The sequence below is a fragment of the Molothrus aeneus genome, chromosome 10, assembly GCF_037042795.1.
Source record: "Molothrus aeneus isolate 106 chromosome 10, BPBGC_Maene_1.0, whole genome shotgun sequence".
Taxonomy (NCBI): Eukaryota; Metazoa; Chordata; class Aves; order Passeriformes; family Icteridae; genus Molothrus; species Molothrus aeneus.
The window spans coordinates 13383620-13401367 of record NC_089655.1 but is presented as its reverse complement, the minus strand read 5'-3'; the positions used below and the strand labels follow the sequence as shown (position 1 = coordinate 13401367).

At 46.2% G+C, this 17748-nt stretch overlaps 1 protein-coding gene across 1 annotated transcript in view; it reads right to left on the bottom strand.

Annotated features, from left to right (window-relative positions):
• Positions 1-2842: 2842 nt before the first annotated feature.
• Positions 2843-17748, bottom strand: part of LOC136560505 (D-beta-hydroxybutyrate dehydrogenase, mitochondrial-like) — a 16913-nt gene continuing 2007 nt past the window's right edge. Inside the window, exons 2-5 of the mRNA XM_066556367.1 lie at positions 15632-15742; positions 10134-10275; positions 6510-6662; positions 2843-4998 (exon numbers count right to left, since the gene is read on the bottom strand). Of these exons, the coding sequence (XP_066412464.1) occupies positions 4517-4998; positions 6510-6662; positions 10134-10275; positions 15632-15742 (888 nt within the window). The 3' untranslated portion in view covers positions 2843-4516. The remainder of the gene's footprint in view (positions 4999-6509; positions 6663-10133; positions 10276-15631; positions 15743-17748) is intronic.

The following is a 17748-nucleotide window of genomic DNA, read 5'->3' as shown; positions in this document are numbered from 1 at the left end:
CCTGCTGGCTGATTGTCATAGTAACCCTGGTTAAAGTCTGACCAGGAAAATGACTTCTCCTCCAGCACTTGACCCCAAAAGGTGATAGGTACCACCCACAGCCCTGGGAGCACAATTGCTCTGGTGTGCAGTAATAGAGCATGCAGAGTTTTCCCCCAAGTTGCTGTTCAAGGTCCCTGGGCAAGGTGCCTGTGGGGTGATGGTTAACCTTGGGGCCTGTTTAAGAGCAGCACAGTGGTGTTAATGCCGGCCCTCACCCTGGCACCTTCCTCCCTGCAGCTCCAACAATTCAGAGGACTTTAAAAGCCACTTGTAGCAGCCTTCATGCAGAAGACTGAAGTCACCACATTTATTATTCTACCACAGAAAGTAATTCAGCCTGTGGGAAGGGGGATAATACCTATTCTGGCATCAGTTATAACAATAGCTCCAGCATGGGCAGGGTAGTGGCAGAGGCAGCTGGGAAAGCAAGGGAGCTTGGTGCAGGTAGAGTGATTTATTCAGGGCATTTAGGGAACCTGTAGCAGTGCCAGGGCCAGAAGTGCTTCATCTCAGTCCCCACTAAACCATTAAAACAGACCAGCTCTTACCTGCTTCCTCTGCTGAACACACTTTTTACAACCAAAGCAAGAATTCTTTCATTTTTCCCATTTGGACTTCTACTGATGTCTTGTCAAACACAGTGAAGGAAGATCTCAGGTGACCAGATCTGTTCCATCTGTGTGCTGGAGCTGGAAACAACTGCGAAACACCACTGCCCTTCTCAACATCATCTGCTAGGTCCTGCACAAGAAAGAGTTTTCATATCAGGGGCCATGCTCAGGGGGTTGGACAACCTTGTGCCATGCTGGCTGTGGAGTACCCCCTGGCCATACATATGGGGGTAAAACACAATCACCTTCTCTGTAAGGGCAGATGAAAGCAATACTGCACAAGAGGGTGGGCAGAGACCCCCTCTGTCACTGCTCTGTTGGCAAAAAGTGCTGAGAAAAAGCACCCTCAGGGAACCAAATTAAGTTGCCCTGCAGGCAGTGAATTAAGGCATGTTCAGTGCACCATGCTGTGATAAGTGCACTGAACCCTGGCTCAGCCAGGCACTGTGCCCAGAGCTGCCTTCAGCACTGGCAGGATGATGCTGCCAGCCATCCTGCCAAGGGCTCTGGAGAGCTCTTCCCTTCAAGACACCACAGGAGAAGGCACTGAATGCTGCAGGAGACCTGCACATGCAGATACTTTGTGCCTTCTGATAAGCTGCTGTCAGGGCTGAGGTATTATTTATCAGTATTTTGAGGTGAAAACACAGGTCTGCTCTTGCCTCAAAGAGCACCAGGGGAGACGATGATAGGGCTGTATCAGTAACATCCCTGTGGCCCTTCCAACGCTGCTGAGAATGAATTAACTGTATCTGGCTCCAGGCCAGGCCCCGGAGGTGGAGCTGGCTCTCTTACAAATTCTCTATTTGTAGCATCTCTCCAACACCCAGAGCTCAGGCTGCTGGCCGAGAAACCTGCTGGTATTGGTTTGGACATTTTTCAGCATTGTGGTTACACAAGAAGCTGTAAACTTGTGTTTCAAAACCCCAGCCAGAAGCACAGGTGCTGCTGTTGCTATTTATGCAGCACCAGCATGTTTAAGGGGGATCTTTAAGCTAGGAAGATAAACCCATCCTGAGTTTCTGAGGTCTTCAAGTTTCCAAAAGGCTGAGCAAGCCTCCCGTATGCAGGTGCACTGGGTGGCACTGTTGCAGAGCTGGGTGCTGCAGAGCAACACTCCCTGCAGAAACCCCAAAGGTCCCATGCCCAGGCACTGCCCTGGCCACTGGCAGAGGGCTGAGCCAGCACCTCCCTGTGCAAGGCAGGACCTCATGCAGAGGACTGGCCACCTCTTGGCTCCTAGTGCCATCACAGAAAAGCTGTCGATCTGAAGGGAAAACCAGGATCACTTCGCAAAGGCTAAGGGGTGCACTAAGGAGCTGGACCATCCTAAGCATTGTGAGAAACATGCAGAAAAAGGTGGGACAGTGCCACAACCTCAGCAGCTGGTGCTTGAAAAAAAAAGCCATGGCAAGCTTTGGCAGCTTAATTTCTTGTAGGATACTACAGCAGCAACGAGCATGGGCTTCCATGGGATTTCACTGAACTTCTCTCTTTTGTCCTCAGGCTTGGAGGGTCACTGTCAACTGGAATTGAGTTTTCTTCCCTCTGTTACTTACCAGCAGACCAAAAATCTGCCCTCAATGCCACATTAGTGCAACTCTCTGGCATGAAACATGTACTCTTCTCTCCCCCAGACAGACAGAGCTCCCCTCCCAGGCAGAAACCAGATCAGGCACTAACAGCCCTCCTTAGCACTTCTCAGGGGCCACAGGAGGGGACTGGGGCTCACATGCTGTGAAATCCTAACCCTGGCTCAACCACGAGGTCCTTGCATGGTCTGGGACACTTCTTGGCTTGCCAGTCTCCATTCTGTCCATGAGAGGAGCTAATCCTTATTACCAGGCAGCTGTAGCCCTTGGATTAGTTACATGAAGAGTGCTGAGGCAATGAATAATGCACAGCACTGCTCTAAACCATCTCCTTCGAGGGAAACCACACAAAATACAAACACTGACAGTGTTTACAGAGAGGCCTCTCTAACTGCCTTCTGCTGAGGAAATGGGCCATGCTGCCCATTCTGCTCCAGGCAGCTCCCACTGATCCTCCACAGTCCCACTACCTGCTGAAACATCATTAATTGTTATTATTAAACCACCTCCTTAATTACTGAACCTAATTAAATCCCAACCTCAGATTCAAAAGAAGTGGGAAAACAAATGTAGAAATGAGCACTGGAGCCAGAGACATATGCTTCAAAAATCTTACAATTTATTTTTCTCTCTGTGCAAATCAGAGCTACTTAACATTAATCACATTTCACGGTGCAGGGGGCAGAAGTGATTACTGTTTAAGCTGCAGTTCAGTGGGATCCTTTTGGGTCCTGAATCCCAGGAAATCTCCATGTGCAGAGGATCTGGAAAAGACACAAACTGCACAGCAGTATTTCTAGCAGTTGTTACTTGTAAGACAAGCTGCCTTGACAGCATCTCCAAAGGAAAGCTGCTTTCCTCGTGAAGGCATCACAGCATTCATGGCTGCATGCAGACTCCAAGAATTTGCAGACAGTGGCATACAAAAACTTTAAGGCACAGTTTCCAAGTCAGAGCTAGCAGAGGCAGATGAAGAACGAGCAATCAATAAGCTCTTTTCACAGCCACTTAATCTCACATAAGGCAAAACAGTGGAAGGAAAAGCTGGTCCCTAAGAGTGAGAGGCTCAGGTCCCAGCCTGGCCAGCAGTGCCTGCAGCTCACTGGCTGCTCCACCAGTGGTCACCACTGGAACACAGGGAATGGGGCATGGCAGGCAGCCATGCACTTGGAAAACATTATTGAAATCCTGCATGTGGCAAACAGAAGAGATCCTTTGGGATACTGGGCAAGATATATCATATCAGTTATCAAGAGGTAGATTGAGAAGATGATTGTGTGACATGGAGATTTCATTGTGCAATATTAAAAATATGAAATGTGTCCCTTAAAGCATCCTTCCAGAGCCCATAGTCAGGCTACACTAGCTGCACAGTGCCCCATCACTGTTCAAATGCAGAGGATAAATGAAAAAACTGATTTGGAAAAGCCAACAGCATCTCCCCTCACCAGCCAGAAGGAAATGGGGATGGCTGGGCAATGTCTGTATCACAGTTGAGTAGTTCAGGCATGTAAGGTAGTAGCCCAAGAAGCCAAATTTGTTTGCTACATCAGCTTAAACCCTGTCCCAGGGAGAGAGAAACAGGTGGAGAGGAGCTGCTGAGAGATGGCTCAGACCTCATTATTAGTAGGGTTTTTCACTGCCCATCATGTGCCCAGTTGTTGGCTCTGGCATCTCCTGGCCACAGTGCTGGGAGGGAAGAACCCTTCTTTGCAGCTAGGTAATGAGGCTGTTTAGAGGCAGTGTTGCTGTTTCCCTGGAAAGAGCAGACAGTCACTGCACAGCAGAGCTTCTTGGCAGTATCAGGAAACAATGGAAGGCTGTGACTGACCCATTTTTAACCGAATGGAAAACTCTGCTTTTGTTTCCCATTTTAGTTTCTCCCTTCAAGCCATCTCATAGCAACAGCTTTGCTCTGCTATTAGCAGTTTGCCCTTGTAAGGAAAAGCAAGAGCCCATTAATAAACCAAATTTATCTGCTGACCTAATTACACTGGCCACATATTTGACACGTTATATTTACCTTCCTCTGCTTCCTCCATAGTTAAAAGGAAAACACCTTTCGACTTTAATCAGCACAGCAAGAAATACAAACAGCAAGAATGAGGGGGAAAAAAGAACCAAAAAACCATGCAGTTCTAGCATTCCACAACACAGGACTTGAAATTCCACAACTCAAAGTGGAAGCATATGCATCTCCAGGGGAGACACAGCAGCAAGGAGTGCAGAGGTGAGCCCTAGCCTGTGTGTGAGCCCTGGAGGGATGCCTGTTTACAGCGTGGCTCCGGGGATGTAAAGCCAGTCGGCAATGGCTGTGGGCAGGTGGGTCATGACCTGCAGCCTCACCCACCAGTACATCTCCATGGGGTTGTAGCGGTTCCTGGGGCACGGGGACGTGAGCGCTTCGGTGATGGCATTCAAGACCAGAGACATGTCCTTCAGGCCACTGCCCACGAAGGACTTCATGGTGGCCACGTGGCGAGCGAAGTGCTCTCTGCCGTAGTCCTGCCGCACGGTGAGGGTGGCCCCGCCCCACAGAGCCTGGGCCTGCCTCTCGATGCCGGCAGCCGTCAGGATGCCCGTGGCTGCCACGAAGTTGCCGGGCTCGATGAGGACGACGCGCACGCCCCAGCGGTACATCTCCTGCCTCAGGCAGTCCGAGAACGCCGCCACCCCAAACTTGGACACGCAGTAGCACGAGCGAGACGGGCTCGCCATGCGTCCCAACATGCTCGTGATGTTCACCACACGGCCTAGAGAGGAACCACCAGGGACGGGGATGAGCTGCAGAAGCAGCAGCCAGAACATCCCAGTAAAAGGTACTTAGTGGGACGATGCCGATTTGTAAAATCTGAATCTTGAATACACACCCCCTGTCATGGAGCTTTTCTCTCCTGCCTCAAGCAAGGCTAACCCCTGTTCTCCAGGGGAGTGTGCACATGCCTTCCTCTGCATCAAAGAATTTACAAAGCATACAAGACATTTCCCTCCTCATTTCCAAGTAGGGAAGTACCATGATCTTCGAGACTGTTAGCTCTGTGTTCTCAGAAGTGTGCCTCACCCATGTGTCTTGCTAGAGAAGGGCTCAAGCTCCCAGCCTAGAGTGTCATGAGCTGCAAAGCTCACAACTCTGTGTGATTTCATACAAGTGTTCTAGTTCTTTCTGCAAGCTTGACAGCTCATCTGCCTAACACATGTGTGTACTTTTAGACCTGAGCTGGATGGCAGAGAATGAGTAGAGCTTTCTCTGCACCTGCAGCATGAGCAGCACAACCCACTCACGCAGCTGGTCAGCCACAAGTCTCAACAGTGGCCATTCCTGGGACAAACAAGGGGAGACTTGATGTGCTGCTGTTCACTGGGCAGTGGAGAGCAATTGTCCTAATTCCTACCAACAGCCCATGACAGCCCTTGGGACACTGACTCAGGGCAGTGACAGCAGTGGTCATTCCTCTTGTGTGTCTCAGCACTATGTCCACTATGCTCCAGATACACTTACAAACAAGCCCTTGAAATTCCACCAGCTATTTTTACAAGAGAGCATTTTCACAGCCAGGGAGCACAATATCCTTCTGCAGCTCGAAATTTCAGCTGAGAAACAAGTGGACAGCTCTACTGTCTCATTCCAGACCTGAGGGATTGTGAGACCTGCTGACCTGATGGGTAAGATACTTTTTCTAGTGAGATAGAGCTTCTTTAGTGGTTAATTGCTGTCTGGGAATGGCATCTGAGCAATCTTCTTAATATACCCCCCTTTTATCCTCCCAGAACACACACCTATACCATCATTCCCACACATGCTAAATAAAGAAGCTCTTCAGAGTTCTGCTCATACATATCTTTTTTCAATATAAAACAAAGAGTTTTGACAATACCAGTGTCTTGTAAGATATCTGAAATGGCTGTCATTAAATCTCATTTGTTTTGTCACTACCTGAAGTCACCTGTGAATGGAATAACATGAAGGGAGAAGATGCAGTTATCCAAACATGACCACTGTGTGGACTCTGGATTGCCTTGTCTGTGTGATATCTGCCAACACTGCAAAAAAGTCTCTGATATCTTGGATGTTTAAGATAGCACCTGCTGTGTAGGTGCCTGGCCTATCCCAAGAATAGCCTGTACTACCAAATGCTTACATGGCATCCTCAGAAACCCTCCCTGGACTGCACAGGCATTCCCCCAAGTACAGCCTGCATTCCTACCTACATCTCTTTGCTGTGCTACAAAAGCTCTGAGCCTTACCCCACTGCCCAGCATGTACCTTTAGCTCTGCGAATGAGAGGCAGGAAAGCTTTTGTCACCCTCACAGTGCCCCATAGGTTGACCTCTGCCACCTTCTTGTAGTTGTCTAAACTTGCAAATTCCACCTCTCCGAAGGTTGAGATGCCAGCGTTGTTCACTAGGCCCCACAGACCTGCCAACAAACACATGAATAAAGAGTGGAACGAGGAAGAGTGTCACAGAGAAAACACTTCCCTTGCTGTTCACAGTAACCTAAAACCTTAGCAAAGAACTGGGTACTTTCATAGAAGTAAGTTGTAGAGAAAAATCCAGCAAGGAGATGAAATATGGTCTTCCTATACCAGGAGCTTGTTTGGAACATCAAGGAAAGTGATGGGGCCACACAAGTATTGCCTCTTGACAGTCAAATGCTCTTCTGGGACTTCATAAGGCTGCATCTGGCTCTCTTTTAAGCCTCCTCTTGATCCCAGGTTTGTCTCCACTCAGTGACTTTATAATGAATTTTGCAATTTGGAAGGGGCTGGACTTTCTCCCACAATTAGGAGGGAAAAAAAAGGAAAGAAAACAGGTATTTTTGATTTCTTAATCCCCTTCACAACTCTGTTTGGAGAGTGCACAGTATTGATCTGTACGTTCATGGCCTGGTTAACAGCTGCTGTGTTTTAGTCCAAGTATTTGGTTTCCCTCAACCCTAACTTTATCAGGAGCTAGCAAGCTTACAACCAACCTTTATAACTACTGGAATTTAAAAATTAATATCTTTTGCACATGCAGTCCTGTCAAAATTAAATTGGTTGCACTTCCCAAGAGCTTCTGTGATGAACCCTCTACATGTCAGGACTTAGTGGGTCAGCAAGGACTTGACCCTTCAAAGTGATTACTGCAGGACTCCCAGTGGCAAAGGTCTGTAGGGCTGAATCCATACTTCATGGATTTATTGAAGCATGGGACTATGCAGCCATAAACTGCACGAGGAACAAACAGAGAAGCTGGAACAAGACAATAGGGTTGCTCCTTATTAGATATCCTGCCATACACCATGGTTATTTTTCACTGTGTTGGAGTCAGGGCTGGACTGTTGGGGCTGCATTAGACTCAGTTGAAGTTGGGACCCCTTTCCACTCTAGGACCTTCCTCTTGCCAAGAACTAACACAGGGCTAAGAAGGAGTCTTCATGTCCAGGGAGCTCCAACATTGCTATCAAAAGCACCAATGTCATGCCACCCTGTTGATAAAAGTTATCAAGCTCTCTCTCAAAAATTTTTGGGCTACTTGCCCTGCCTCTGCTCCATGGCTTCCCTACTCTGATGCATGAAAGTCTTTTAACTTTCACCCTGTATTGATTCAGTCTGATAGTAACCACCTATTTTACCAAACATAGTCCTGTAAGCAAATTGCAATACTTTGCCAATGTGCAATGAAATTAATCCTCCTGTTGCACTTAAAAACATCAACATGCCCTTGGCAGACTGACTGTGCTCTCACATGGGCCCCAGTAACCCTGCCCCGTTCCCAGCTAAGGTTGTTCTCCCTGAAGGCTGTGTCCAGCTGTGTACAGCTGTTTACTGAACCTCACAGTTTTAGTGAGTCAAGATGACTGAAATTCACACTGATCTGCATCCAGCACAGCATCTCACCCTGAATGGGGTCCCTTTGTAATTTCAGAGTAATTTCACCACTAACAAAACAACATTCTGAGAAAATTTGGCAGGAATTTACCAAAGACAAACTGTCAGTCACAAACTGACCTCTGCATAGCATTCCTTACAAATTCCTGTAAATTTCTGTACCATTTCCCATTTCCTGGGTTGTGATGTTAGTTCTCATGAACGTCCCTGAATCATTATTTACCACAGTTTGCTGTTGGAATTCCACTGCTCACAGATCAGGGCATGTTACAAACAGAACAAAGTGCTGAGGGGAGCCCAGTCACAGGGCTGTTTGCTGGACAGTAGTGTGTTTATTGAGCTGAGCCTTATCACTATTACGTTTCTAGAGTCAACAATACAGTGGGAACTGCATGAGACCAAAAACAAACGGGCACTCCTATCAAAAGAGTTCAGCCTTATGTGCACAGCACAGGGAGAAGAGGTATAAAGAACTGCAGAGCCCAAAAACTGTTCTGCACTAGCTGCTGGGCCACATTCAGTGTGCAACCACACCTCTGTGCAAGGCACCTCAGTCTAAATAGTCTTTATGTTTCTGCACCTATTTATTGAGTACTATTTATTGGGAAGCCTCAAACCTCAGTCACACCAATGGGCCTAAAAAGAAGCCTTTGTTTCTTTGCACACAGTGCTAAAGCAAACAGCTACAGGAGGAACCAGTCCAACTTGCTGATCAGGGATGCAAGACTTCTCTGTCCCTGCTACACACACAATTTTGCAAACACTGCTGCATTTATAGAAGCAATAGAGCTGCTCCCTTCCAAACTTTCACTCAGTGGAAAAAGGCTTTCTGCTACCACTGCTGTTGCTGGGCTCTTCAGGAAAAGCTTAAGAAGCTGTGAAAAGCATGACGAGGGTTGGGTGATTGTGTAGGAAGAAAAATCATGCAGAGGGAACATGTGTGGGATCAGAGCTGGTACATTGCTCAGTTACATTTCATATGCTTGTTTTAGGAAAGGTGTGCTCACGTAATCTGCATGAAGATTAGAGCTGCTGTTATTTACTAGCTTCATACTTGCTGTGAACAAAACCAGGGCCATGGCAGACCCATCCAAGCTTCAAGATGAGCAACCACCTTCAAGTCACAACCTGGAAGTCCTGAAGCCACAGATGTCAAAATCAGTTCACCCTCAGCCTGTGTCTACAGCTGCTGGCCAGCTTGCTACTGGCACAGAGGCTGCAGAAAAGCCTGTGCAGGGCAAGAAGTCTCACATAATCACATGGGAAGAAGTCAGGTGGTGTCACATCAGGCTCTGACTGTAAACTCACATCTCACTGCCAAAGCACTTCTGAGAAGGAAAGAACTCTTTTCTCCCTTGACATGTCTTTGGGATCCATGAGTTGGACTCATGCTTAAGGTGACATGTGGATTAAGGTCACCCCTGCCAAGCCTACCCTGGATTCCACTACACATCACCTCTGGGATGTTGTCTGGCAAACTGAAAACATGGATTGATCTGACTGAAGATTAATCCAGGTTCGGGGGCAGTTCAAATCTGTGCTCCAGCTCAGCACTCAGTTGTACCCACACAGCAGAGGGGACAGCAGCAGTAAGCAGCCAGGGACCAGCACCTCTTCATTAGTAGGGTCACTTGCAAGGTCTGCATGAGCTAGGAGCATGTGTGGCAGGAGTGTAAGGAAGGGATCAAGCTTTGGCTGTTCTGTGCCCTTCACAACATTCAAGGACAAAGACACAGATACTTGTGGGCTAGATGCCACTCATGGCTTTTTATGGGATGTACAGTTAAAGCCTAATCCTCCAGCCAGTCTTGGTCTCTTTCCATGTGGCTGCCACATCAATAGCAAGACAATTGTCCTCACTGACCCGAGTACAGCACAGCCTGACTGCTAGCCACACACTGTCACAGGCCTTTAGGCTTGCTAACCCTCTTTTGGTGGTGCACAGAGCAAAAGACCTGGTAAATGCATGGTCTGCTCTGTAGAAAGGATTCTGTGAGGAAAAGATGCCTACATACCTTCCTCTGGCTCCCTCAGGGTCCTCTTCACAAAGTCCACGGCCTGAGCCACCTCCTGGTCACTGCACACGTCCATCTGTAGCACTTTCATCCGGTCAGACTTCATGTTCCTCAGCTCCCTGGCTCCATCTCCATTCTCATCCTGTTCAGCAGAACAGAAGGGTGTCCCACTAAGATGGACGAAGAACAGCAATGCAGCTTGGGGCCGGGTATATTCACAGGGACAGGAAATAGAAGCTACTGACACTGCACACACAGGTGTAAACTTGGTGCACAATTATGCACAAACCAGTGTGCCACCCTCCTGTTCCCTCCAGCACCACTTCCAGAACTGCATCAGTGACCCAGTGCCCTGAAGCACCACAAAGCCCACCCTGCTCTTGGCTCCTCATGATGGGTTTCACATCCCTAACATGCTGAAATATTGTGCCAGCAGGGGAGGACCATGGGTGACTCTCCACTGCCTTGGTCTCTGTGCTCTACAGGTAACATAACTTGTACAGAAATTGGAGTCAGATGTTCAGGAATACCTGCTCAGTGAAGATCTGCTACACAGCAGCACAGTTACACACATGAGGCATGAAAGGAGATTCTGGCTAAGGAAGAAAGAACTTTTTTTTTTTCTCACTCTATAGGCAATAAGAACTTCCTGGCTTTGCTTTCCTTTCCAACCTTTTCCTTTATTTCCTCCCCATCCCACTGCTATCATTAGAGATTCTGTTATTACTGTGGGGTTTTGGTTTTTTTGTTTAGTCAAATGTAAACACAGTTAAAATTCCAAATTTTACCTGCTTACTTCCAGGCAAGATTGCTGCCTAAGCCTTAGAGCCTTGCTCAGGTAGTAAATAACAAATAAAAGTGAAAAGAGCACAGATTAGCTACACAGTTCCACAGCAGGCTTGAGACTTAATTCACAAAACTATTCCCTGAATCACAAGCTCTGCCTCATTAGGGAGGAAGAAGTTTTGAATTGGTGAGTCACCATGCCTGGCTGCCACTCTTCCTTTATCACTTGATACCACCTCCCACAGCACAAGGGCAAACAAGGTGAGCAACCCACCCACAGTCACCTGCTCAGCAGCCTCTGCAGCCAGGCAGATATAAAAAACATGTAGTTGCTTAGTTTTTTATGAATATCTCAGGCTATTTAATTCATATAGTATACAACATCTCATCTCCACCTTCAGTCCAGTGAACAATGACACGTACTGAAGGAAAAGAGCTGAAATGTCCATCATGAACGTGAGCAAAACAGGGCAGTTCTCTTAAAAATCAATATATAGTTACACTGGCATTATGACAATAGTAGGAATGAGTTCTTGGCCCCATGGCTGCATGTCATTTCACAACTGACTTCTTTCCCAGTACAACAAGAACAGCAAACAAAGTTGGAAGCTTTTCTAATGCACATCAAACGGGCTGTGTTGGCCCTCTTATCTAGCCACGAAAACAATCTCCTCGTGGTGTTACAAATAGTCAACAACATGGTCACCAAACTATTACATTCCCTTTGAAACAGATGAGGGTTGTATGATGCCTCACTGGAAGATGCTACTGCATCTCACCAAGTTTTATAAAGCAAATTTTCACTACTTAACAGTGTATAAAGTGGAGCAAATTCAGCTTGTAAAGAGAGAGATTTATTGTACCTATATAAAAAGCCGTAACTATATCTGCATGCAACTGCCAATTGTCATTTGAGCACTGAAAAGAGCTTTCCTTGCATTTTTTTCTAATCTTACATAATACTTATAAAACAAAGAAGAAATATTTCCACTGCTTTTTGAGAAACAAAGTCATAGGCTGGCAACTTAAAAATCCAGTAAAAATTGTTTGTATTATTCATATGGAAATTAATTTTCCCCTATCACCAGTGCAACTCTATCTGCAACCTTCCCAGCTACAATTTACTCATTATTGACAAAACATATTGATTTTGGAAGACTGACTTCAACATGCAATATAAATTGGGACCAGTTTCATAGTTGCACACACCACCTTAGCCACTATTTAACTGTAAAACAAAGTGCTCAATTCTTTTGTCCAGAACACCACAAATGGAGCAGCTATAGATTTTTATGGAAGCAAGTGAACATAATCTTATGTTCTGTGGTCTTCAGGGGCTTTAAGTACATTCCTTGTTAGGTTCTATATGGTACTTCCTCCTTGTTTTTAAAATGGTAGATTTGTTGGCTGGGATAACACCTAGAGCAGTTCCCATGGGAGCAGCCAGACTGTCCTCCTAGAGATGATCTTCATGATCTTCCCCAGCAGGAGCCACACAGCAGCACAAATCAAGTGAGGTGCTGGCAGCAATGGCCCAACTGCTCCTGCAAAGCCTCTCTCCACTTCCCTTTGCTGTCTGATTTTTGCCCTCTCAAAGAATCTCCCAGCTTCCCCTTTCCAGCTCCATGAGTTGAAAGCCATCGTGCTCCAGCCCAGCCTGCTGCCCAGGTTCTCTCCAAAGGCCTTCAATGGGACTGTGTGGTTTCCTCCCAGCTATCTCCTATCCCCTGGTTATCCTGCCTTGGCAACCCTGCAGGCTCTGCCTGCCCACCCCACCCTGTGCCTATCAAGGGCTGCTCCTGGCTGAGAAGCCCAGCAGCTCCACAAACCCTTTACCCTGAGGCAACTTGTTCCAGCTTTTGGCTGCCTCCCCTTCTCTTCTTTACTCCTCTCCCCTGTTCTAGTTTGGAGGATCCCAGTGCAGTGGTGCTGAGGAGAGGCAGATCACACAGATGTTCATCAGTGGAGAGGCTCCCTCTTACAGACACAGCCATGGCTTTTTCCCAGGGAAGCTCCTGGGATTTAGGATTAGGTCCTGGCAAGCACTGGGGCACTGCAGTGAGATGTCAGGGGGAAGCAGGAAGCCATGAACAATGCTGAGCTCCCATGGATGCAGCCACCTCGCTCCGTGTGCGCCAGTTCCTTCCCAGCCTGCTGCCAATGCAGGCGCTGCCTTCCTGCGTTTCCGGAGAGGAACACCTCGTGCTTGTCCTTACTGCATTCCACGCAACTGATTTCAGACTCCATCTGACCTGCCAGGATCATTTTCAACCCTGTCCCCCAAAAGGCCTGTAATCTTCTCTGCATGGTTCTGTGCATATTTTTTTCTGAGTGCAAACTTTTCTGGGATATGGTCTTCCAAGGATATGGTCCTGGGACTAAATAGCAGTCACTTAGAGGATGAGTTTGCTCATGAGACTATCATGAGGGACTGTAACAAACTGTGACAAAACACTTACTGGGATACATCTTCCCCTTTAGCCACTCTGCTGCTTAGCCAAAATGAGATTAGATTGACCCAGCACAGTTTGTTCCCAGTAAACATATACAGGCAGGGTGCATCACACTATGATGCAGTCATCTGTAAAACTGACAGGGCAGTGTGTGGCAATTGCATCAAGTGCACTGAAGGTGAGCTGCCTGGCTGGCAATTCCAGAGGTCTAGCTCCTTTGGGAAGGGAAGTATGATATCTGTCCTCTTCCAGGCTTCTGGAAATCCCCTGGCCTCCAGGTGCTCTTGAAAATATCACCCATGGGGCAGAAATCACAATGGCTCATTCTCTAAATGCCCTTAAGTATATTTCACCAGGCCTGGTGAACTTGAGCACATTAAATTATATATAAACATCCCTTGTTCTTTACCTTTTCTTGCCTACAGTCCTCATGATAACAGCTGGCAGTAGGGACACAAAAAAAAAAATTTTCAATAAGATCAAGGAAAATAAAACAATTATTTCAACTTTTCCTGTAATTTCTACTTCTAAGGTTATTTAATAATCTATTTCTGTGTGGTTTTTCCATCTTAATCCTTATATATTAACAGAAACTTTCTCAGTAGACTTACTTGCCCTTGCTTAATGTAATCTCTTTTCCATTTGATCCTTTCCAGTTCTATCCCAGCCTGCGTGCAATATTCTTTTTATTCCTGTAACTTTATATTTGACTGTCTGAGCATTAAGAAGCTCCTGATCATTAAGAAGCTCCTGATGCACCTCACAGTCTGTTATGATGTATTTAATAAAAGAGCTGTCTGTGGTGGTGTAGTACATCAGGGATACAGTAATTCTCTGTATAAAAGCATGTAAGTGGTGATGGACTAACTAGGTGTGAACTAAGAGCCTGGCATCTGCTTCATGACAACTGCCCCCACACCTGCTCTGACCCTGCTGGGAACCTACAGCAGCTCACAAGCAATTAAGCAAGCAAGCAAACAGGCCTCACTTCAGGAGCATTTCATTTCTTTATGGAGTTTCCAATGGAGCCTGTCCCTCTCTGCTCCACACTAGCATGTGCCTTCCAAACAGCCCCCTCAGCCACCCTATTTTCCCTTTCCTTTCCGTTCCCTACATCTGCTGCTCTGCAGAGTGTCTGACTTGCCATCAGGCATCCCAAAGCAGCAAATGACATGATTACTGAAGGAATTACAGAGGCTCCTTATGGAAATTTCCAAACAGTGGCAATAATCCAACAGGGCTCTCTTGCTCTCAAGTTACACAATGTGTCAGCTGATAATAACTTTCCCTTCTGGTGTGGTGGAAGAACGTAATGTCTGCCACAATGACACAGGGAGAGAAGGCCACCCTTGTTTGTTCTTACCTTCCACAGTACTCAAAAATCTGTAGTCATCATGCCCTGAGCACCTGTGCTGATGTGGTCATCTTCAAATGGAGAAATGAGTGACCATTAATTGATTTTGAACAATTCAGGTCAGAAATCACACGAGTTTTGAACTAGCAATACAGCAAAAATGCATAGTAAAGGTAAAATCTCAGCTGACAGGGCAGTGGAGCCAGCCCAGTCTATAAAAAGGGTTTCACAACACTAAGTTGTAAGTCCTTTGCATGAGCAGGGACTGGAATGAGGAGTCTGCAACCACTTCAGATTTAGTGTGTCTAAACTTATCTCTCACAAGTGATGCCACCTGCTAAATACATGTGACAGGAAGTCAGACCTAAAGATGTCAGATATGTATGGTAAGTTTGTTTATTCAGCCATCCATAAACTGAACAGCTTGTACAGAAGCTGCAGAAGCACAGTTCCAGGACATTTTGGAAACAGAGCCTTAATAATGCAGAAGAGGCAACTTGGAGATGAGTTTGGGGAGGGTGTCCACAAAAAATGACATTGTGAAAGACAGCAACAGGGATGCCATGGAAGACAAAAAGCCACAGTGCCACAGCAATCTTGGCCTATCAGATTTATGGTGTTGTGGTATTTCTGAGAGGCTTCCAGCATTGAACAGGGCCACACTGTACAAGCTACTGTACAGACATGCAGTTGACAGATGAGCCCTACCCTAAAGAGCTCACAATTACAGGAATGAGGTACAAGATACAACAGGCAGGTGAAGCAATGGAAAATGTAACAATCCCTGCCCACTGCACCTCTCTCAGATCTTGAACCAGGGTAAATAGAGGCTGCAAATGAAGATGCTTTCATTTGAGAAGCATTTTTCTCTAATCAGAAAAAATTTTATCAATTTCACCACTCACCATGAGCAAGCATCCAGCAAAAACAGTAAATCCCTTTGCATGAAGGCATTTTGCCAAAGCATGTCCAAAACCTTTGTCACAGCCTGTTATTAGCACCGCCTTCCCTTCAGCCTGTGTGAGGAAAAACAGTCACAGGATATCATCAGATATTACAATGCAGGCACCATCACCACCCTGCCCCACAGCACAGGAGCCACTTGCAGTCCTGCAGCCAGGGCAGGCACAACTCCAGCTGCAAGTGACAGTGGCACCTGTGTGCACAAACACAACCACCACCCAACTATTATGAAATCAAATTTATGCAGTTGCTGGTCTGTAACAATTTGTGTTTCCTTGATACCTGAGCTGGAACAGTATTCCTTTCAAGTATTGGTGGCCAAAGCAGAACAGAAACATTTCAAAAGAAGTTAATGGTCTACCAGTCCATAGTAAGAAAAAGCAGCATAGAGAACATCCAAATGGCAGGATGTCACTGGCTTGAACTGTAGAGCAGCTCTTTTAGCTGCTGAGTGACTGCTGTCTGTTCCCCACCTACTCCCACTCTATGCAGCACTTTCCATGCTGTATTTTAGCCCACAGGAATGTGACTACAGGTTAGAGCTTCTTCCTGAAACTCTGCAGTCTTAAGAAGAACAACTTATCAAATCCTACAGTTCTCTCCTACATTATCATTTGACTGACAGGTAAATTGAGAAAGAAGATTTGATATTCCATCTGATATGACACAACATAGGTTTGAGATAGATAGGAAAGCAGAATCCCAAATCCTGATGAGAAGCTATAGCAAAACACTGCCCATTCAACTTCTGTCTTTGCTTGAAAGCCATCTCCTCCCCACAGGTGTGAAGCAATGTGAGCTAACACTTAACCCAGCTAGAAGGCTGCCAGCTGCTGTGCTGCACAATGCTCCAAACTGAAACTATATCCATGAGGCAATAACATGATACAGCAATAAAAATGCAGAGGATGCAATAAGGAAGTGAGGTCAGTTAGATCTCTCTGGAGATATCAGCAGCTAATATTGTTAGAGTACTCACAACAGCTGGAATATGAACACCCTTATGTATGAATTACACTGGCTGGTCCAGACACATTTTCAGAGAGAAATGGGTCAATCACCACTGCTCCCTCATCTCTTGCTTTGCTGACATGTGGTGTAGTAAAGCAGCAATAAGGGATGATTGCAGGGTGATAGTGATCTGGGCATTACTGCATAAACTCAGGGTGAGCCTCAGCAGAGAACAATAAGCAAATAAAGCTACACCCTGTCCTATAACTCACGTTGAAGTAAGTGCTCTCAAAGGGGAGTTAAGATCTGAAGCTGAAACAAGAACTGATCAAAAGTCTGTCCTGCATTTATAATACAAACACCCACAGTAACATTATACTATACCTTAGACAAAGAGCACCTAGGTGCAGACTAGCTCTATTAAAGCTCTAAAGATAGCTACAGCTAAAGGACAAAATATGAGTGAGAATTAAATATACAGTGCTCAGTCTGAATTTAATTTAGAGTGACATCTCTCTGAGAGGTGAAAATCAAACATTAACCAGATCACAGAAGTTGTCAAGGTCACCTCCTGCAATAACTCAGCAAGCTGGCCTGTGAAAAAAGAAAGGATTTGACTTTTTTTTTCTCTTTCTCTCACTTCCCTAGAGTCTTTGCCTCTGAATCTTGAAGGCAGAGGACTTCCCAAAAGAGCAGGAAGTGTGCAGGAAATAGGCAGCTGTAATCACTTCCAGAACACAGGTCAGGCAAGCAAAGAAGATATCCAATCCTCAACCATCATTAGCTCCTTAAAAAAAAATCCCCAATCAAACAACCAAAATGTAGACAGAAATGAGGTTTAAAAATCCTCTCATCTGCCTTTAATAGTAAGGAAAGTGAGGGACAACTTACAGTTTGAAAAGGATCTTGTGATTGTTATTTGCTATAACCCTAATTGCTGGTAATAAAACACGTGACTCCAGCATCATGGCTCATAACAGACAGGGGCCCCAGCAGCACCAAGGAGCATGCAAAACCCCAAGGGATGTACTGGATCTCACATCTGTACCTGTGCCTCTTTGTGCCATGCCTGATGGACAGAGAGCTCCCAGGGATGACAGCAGGGATC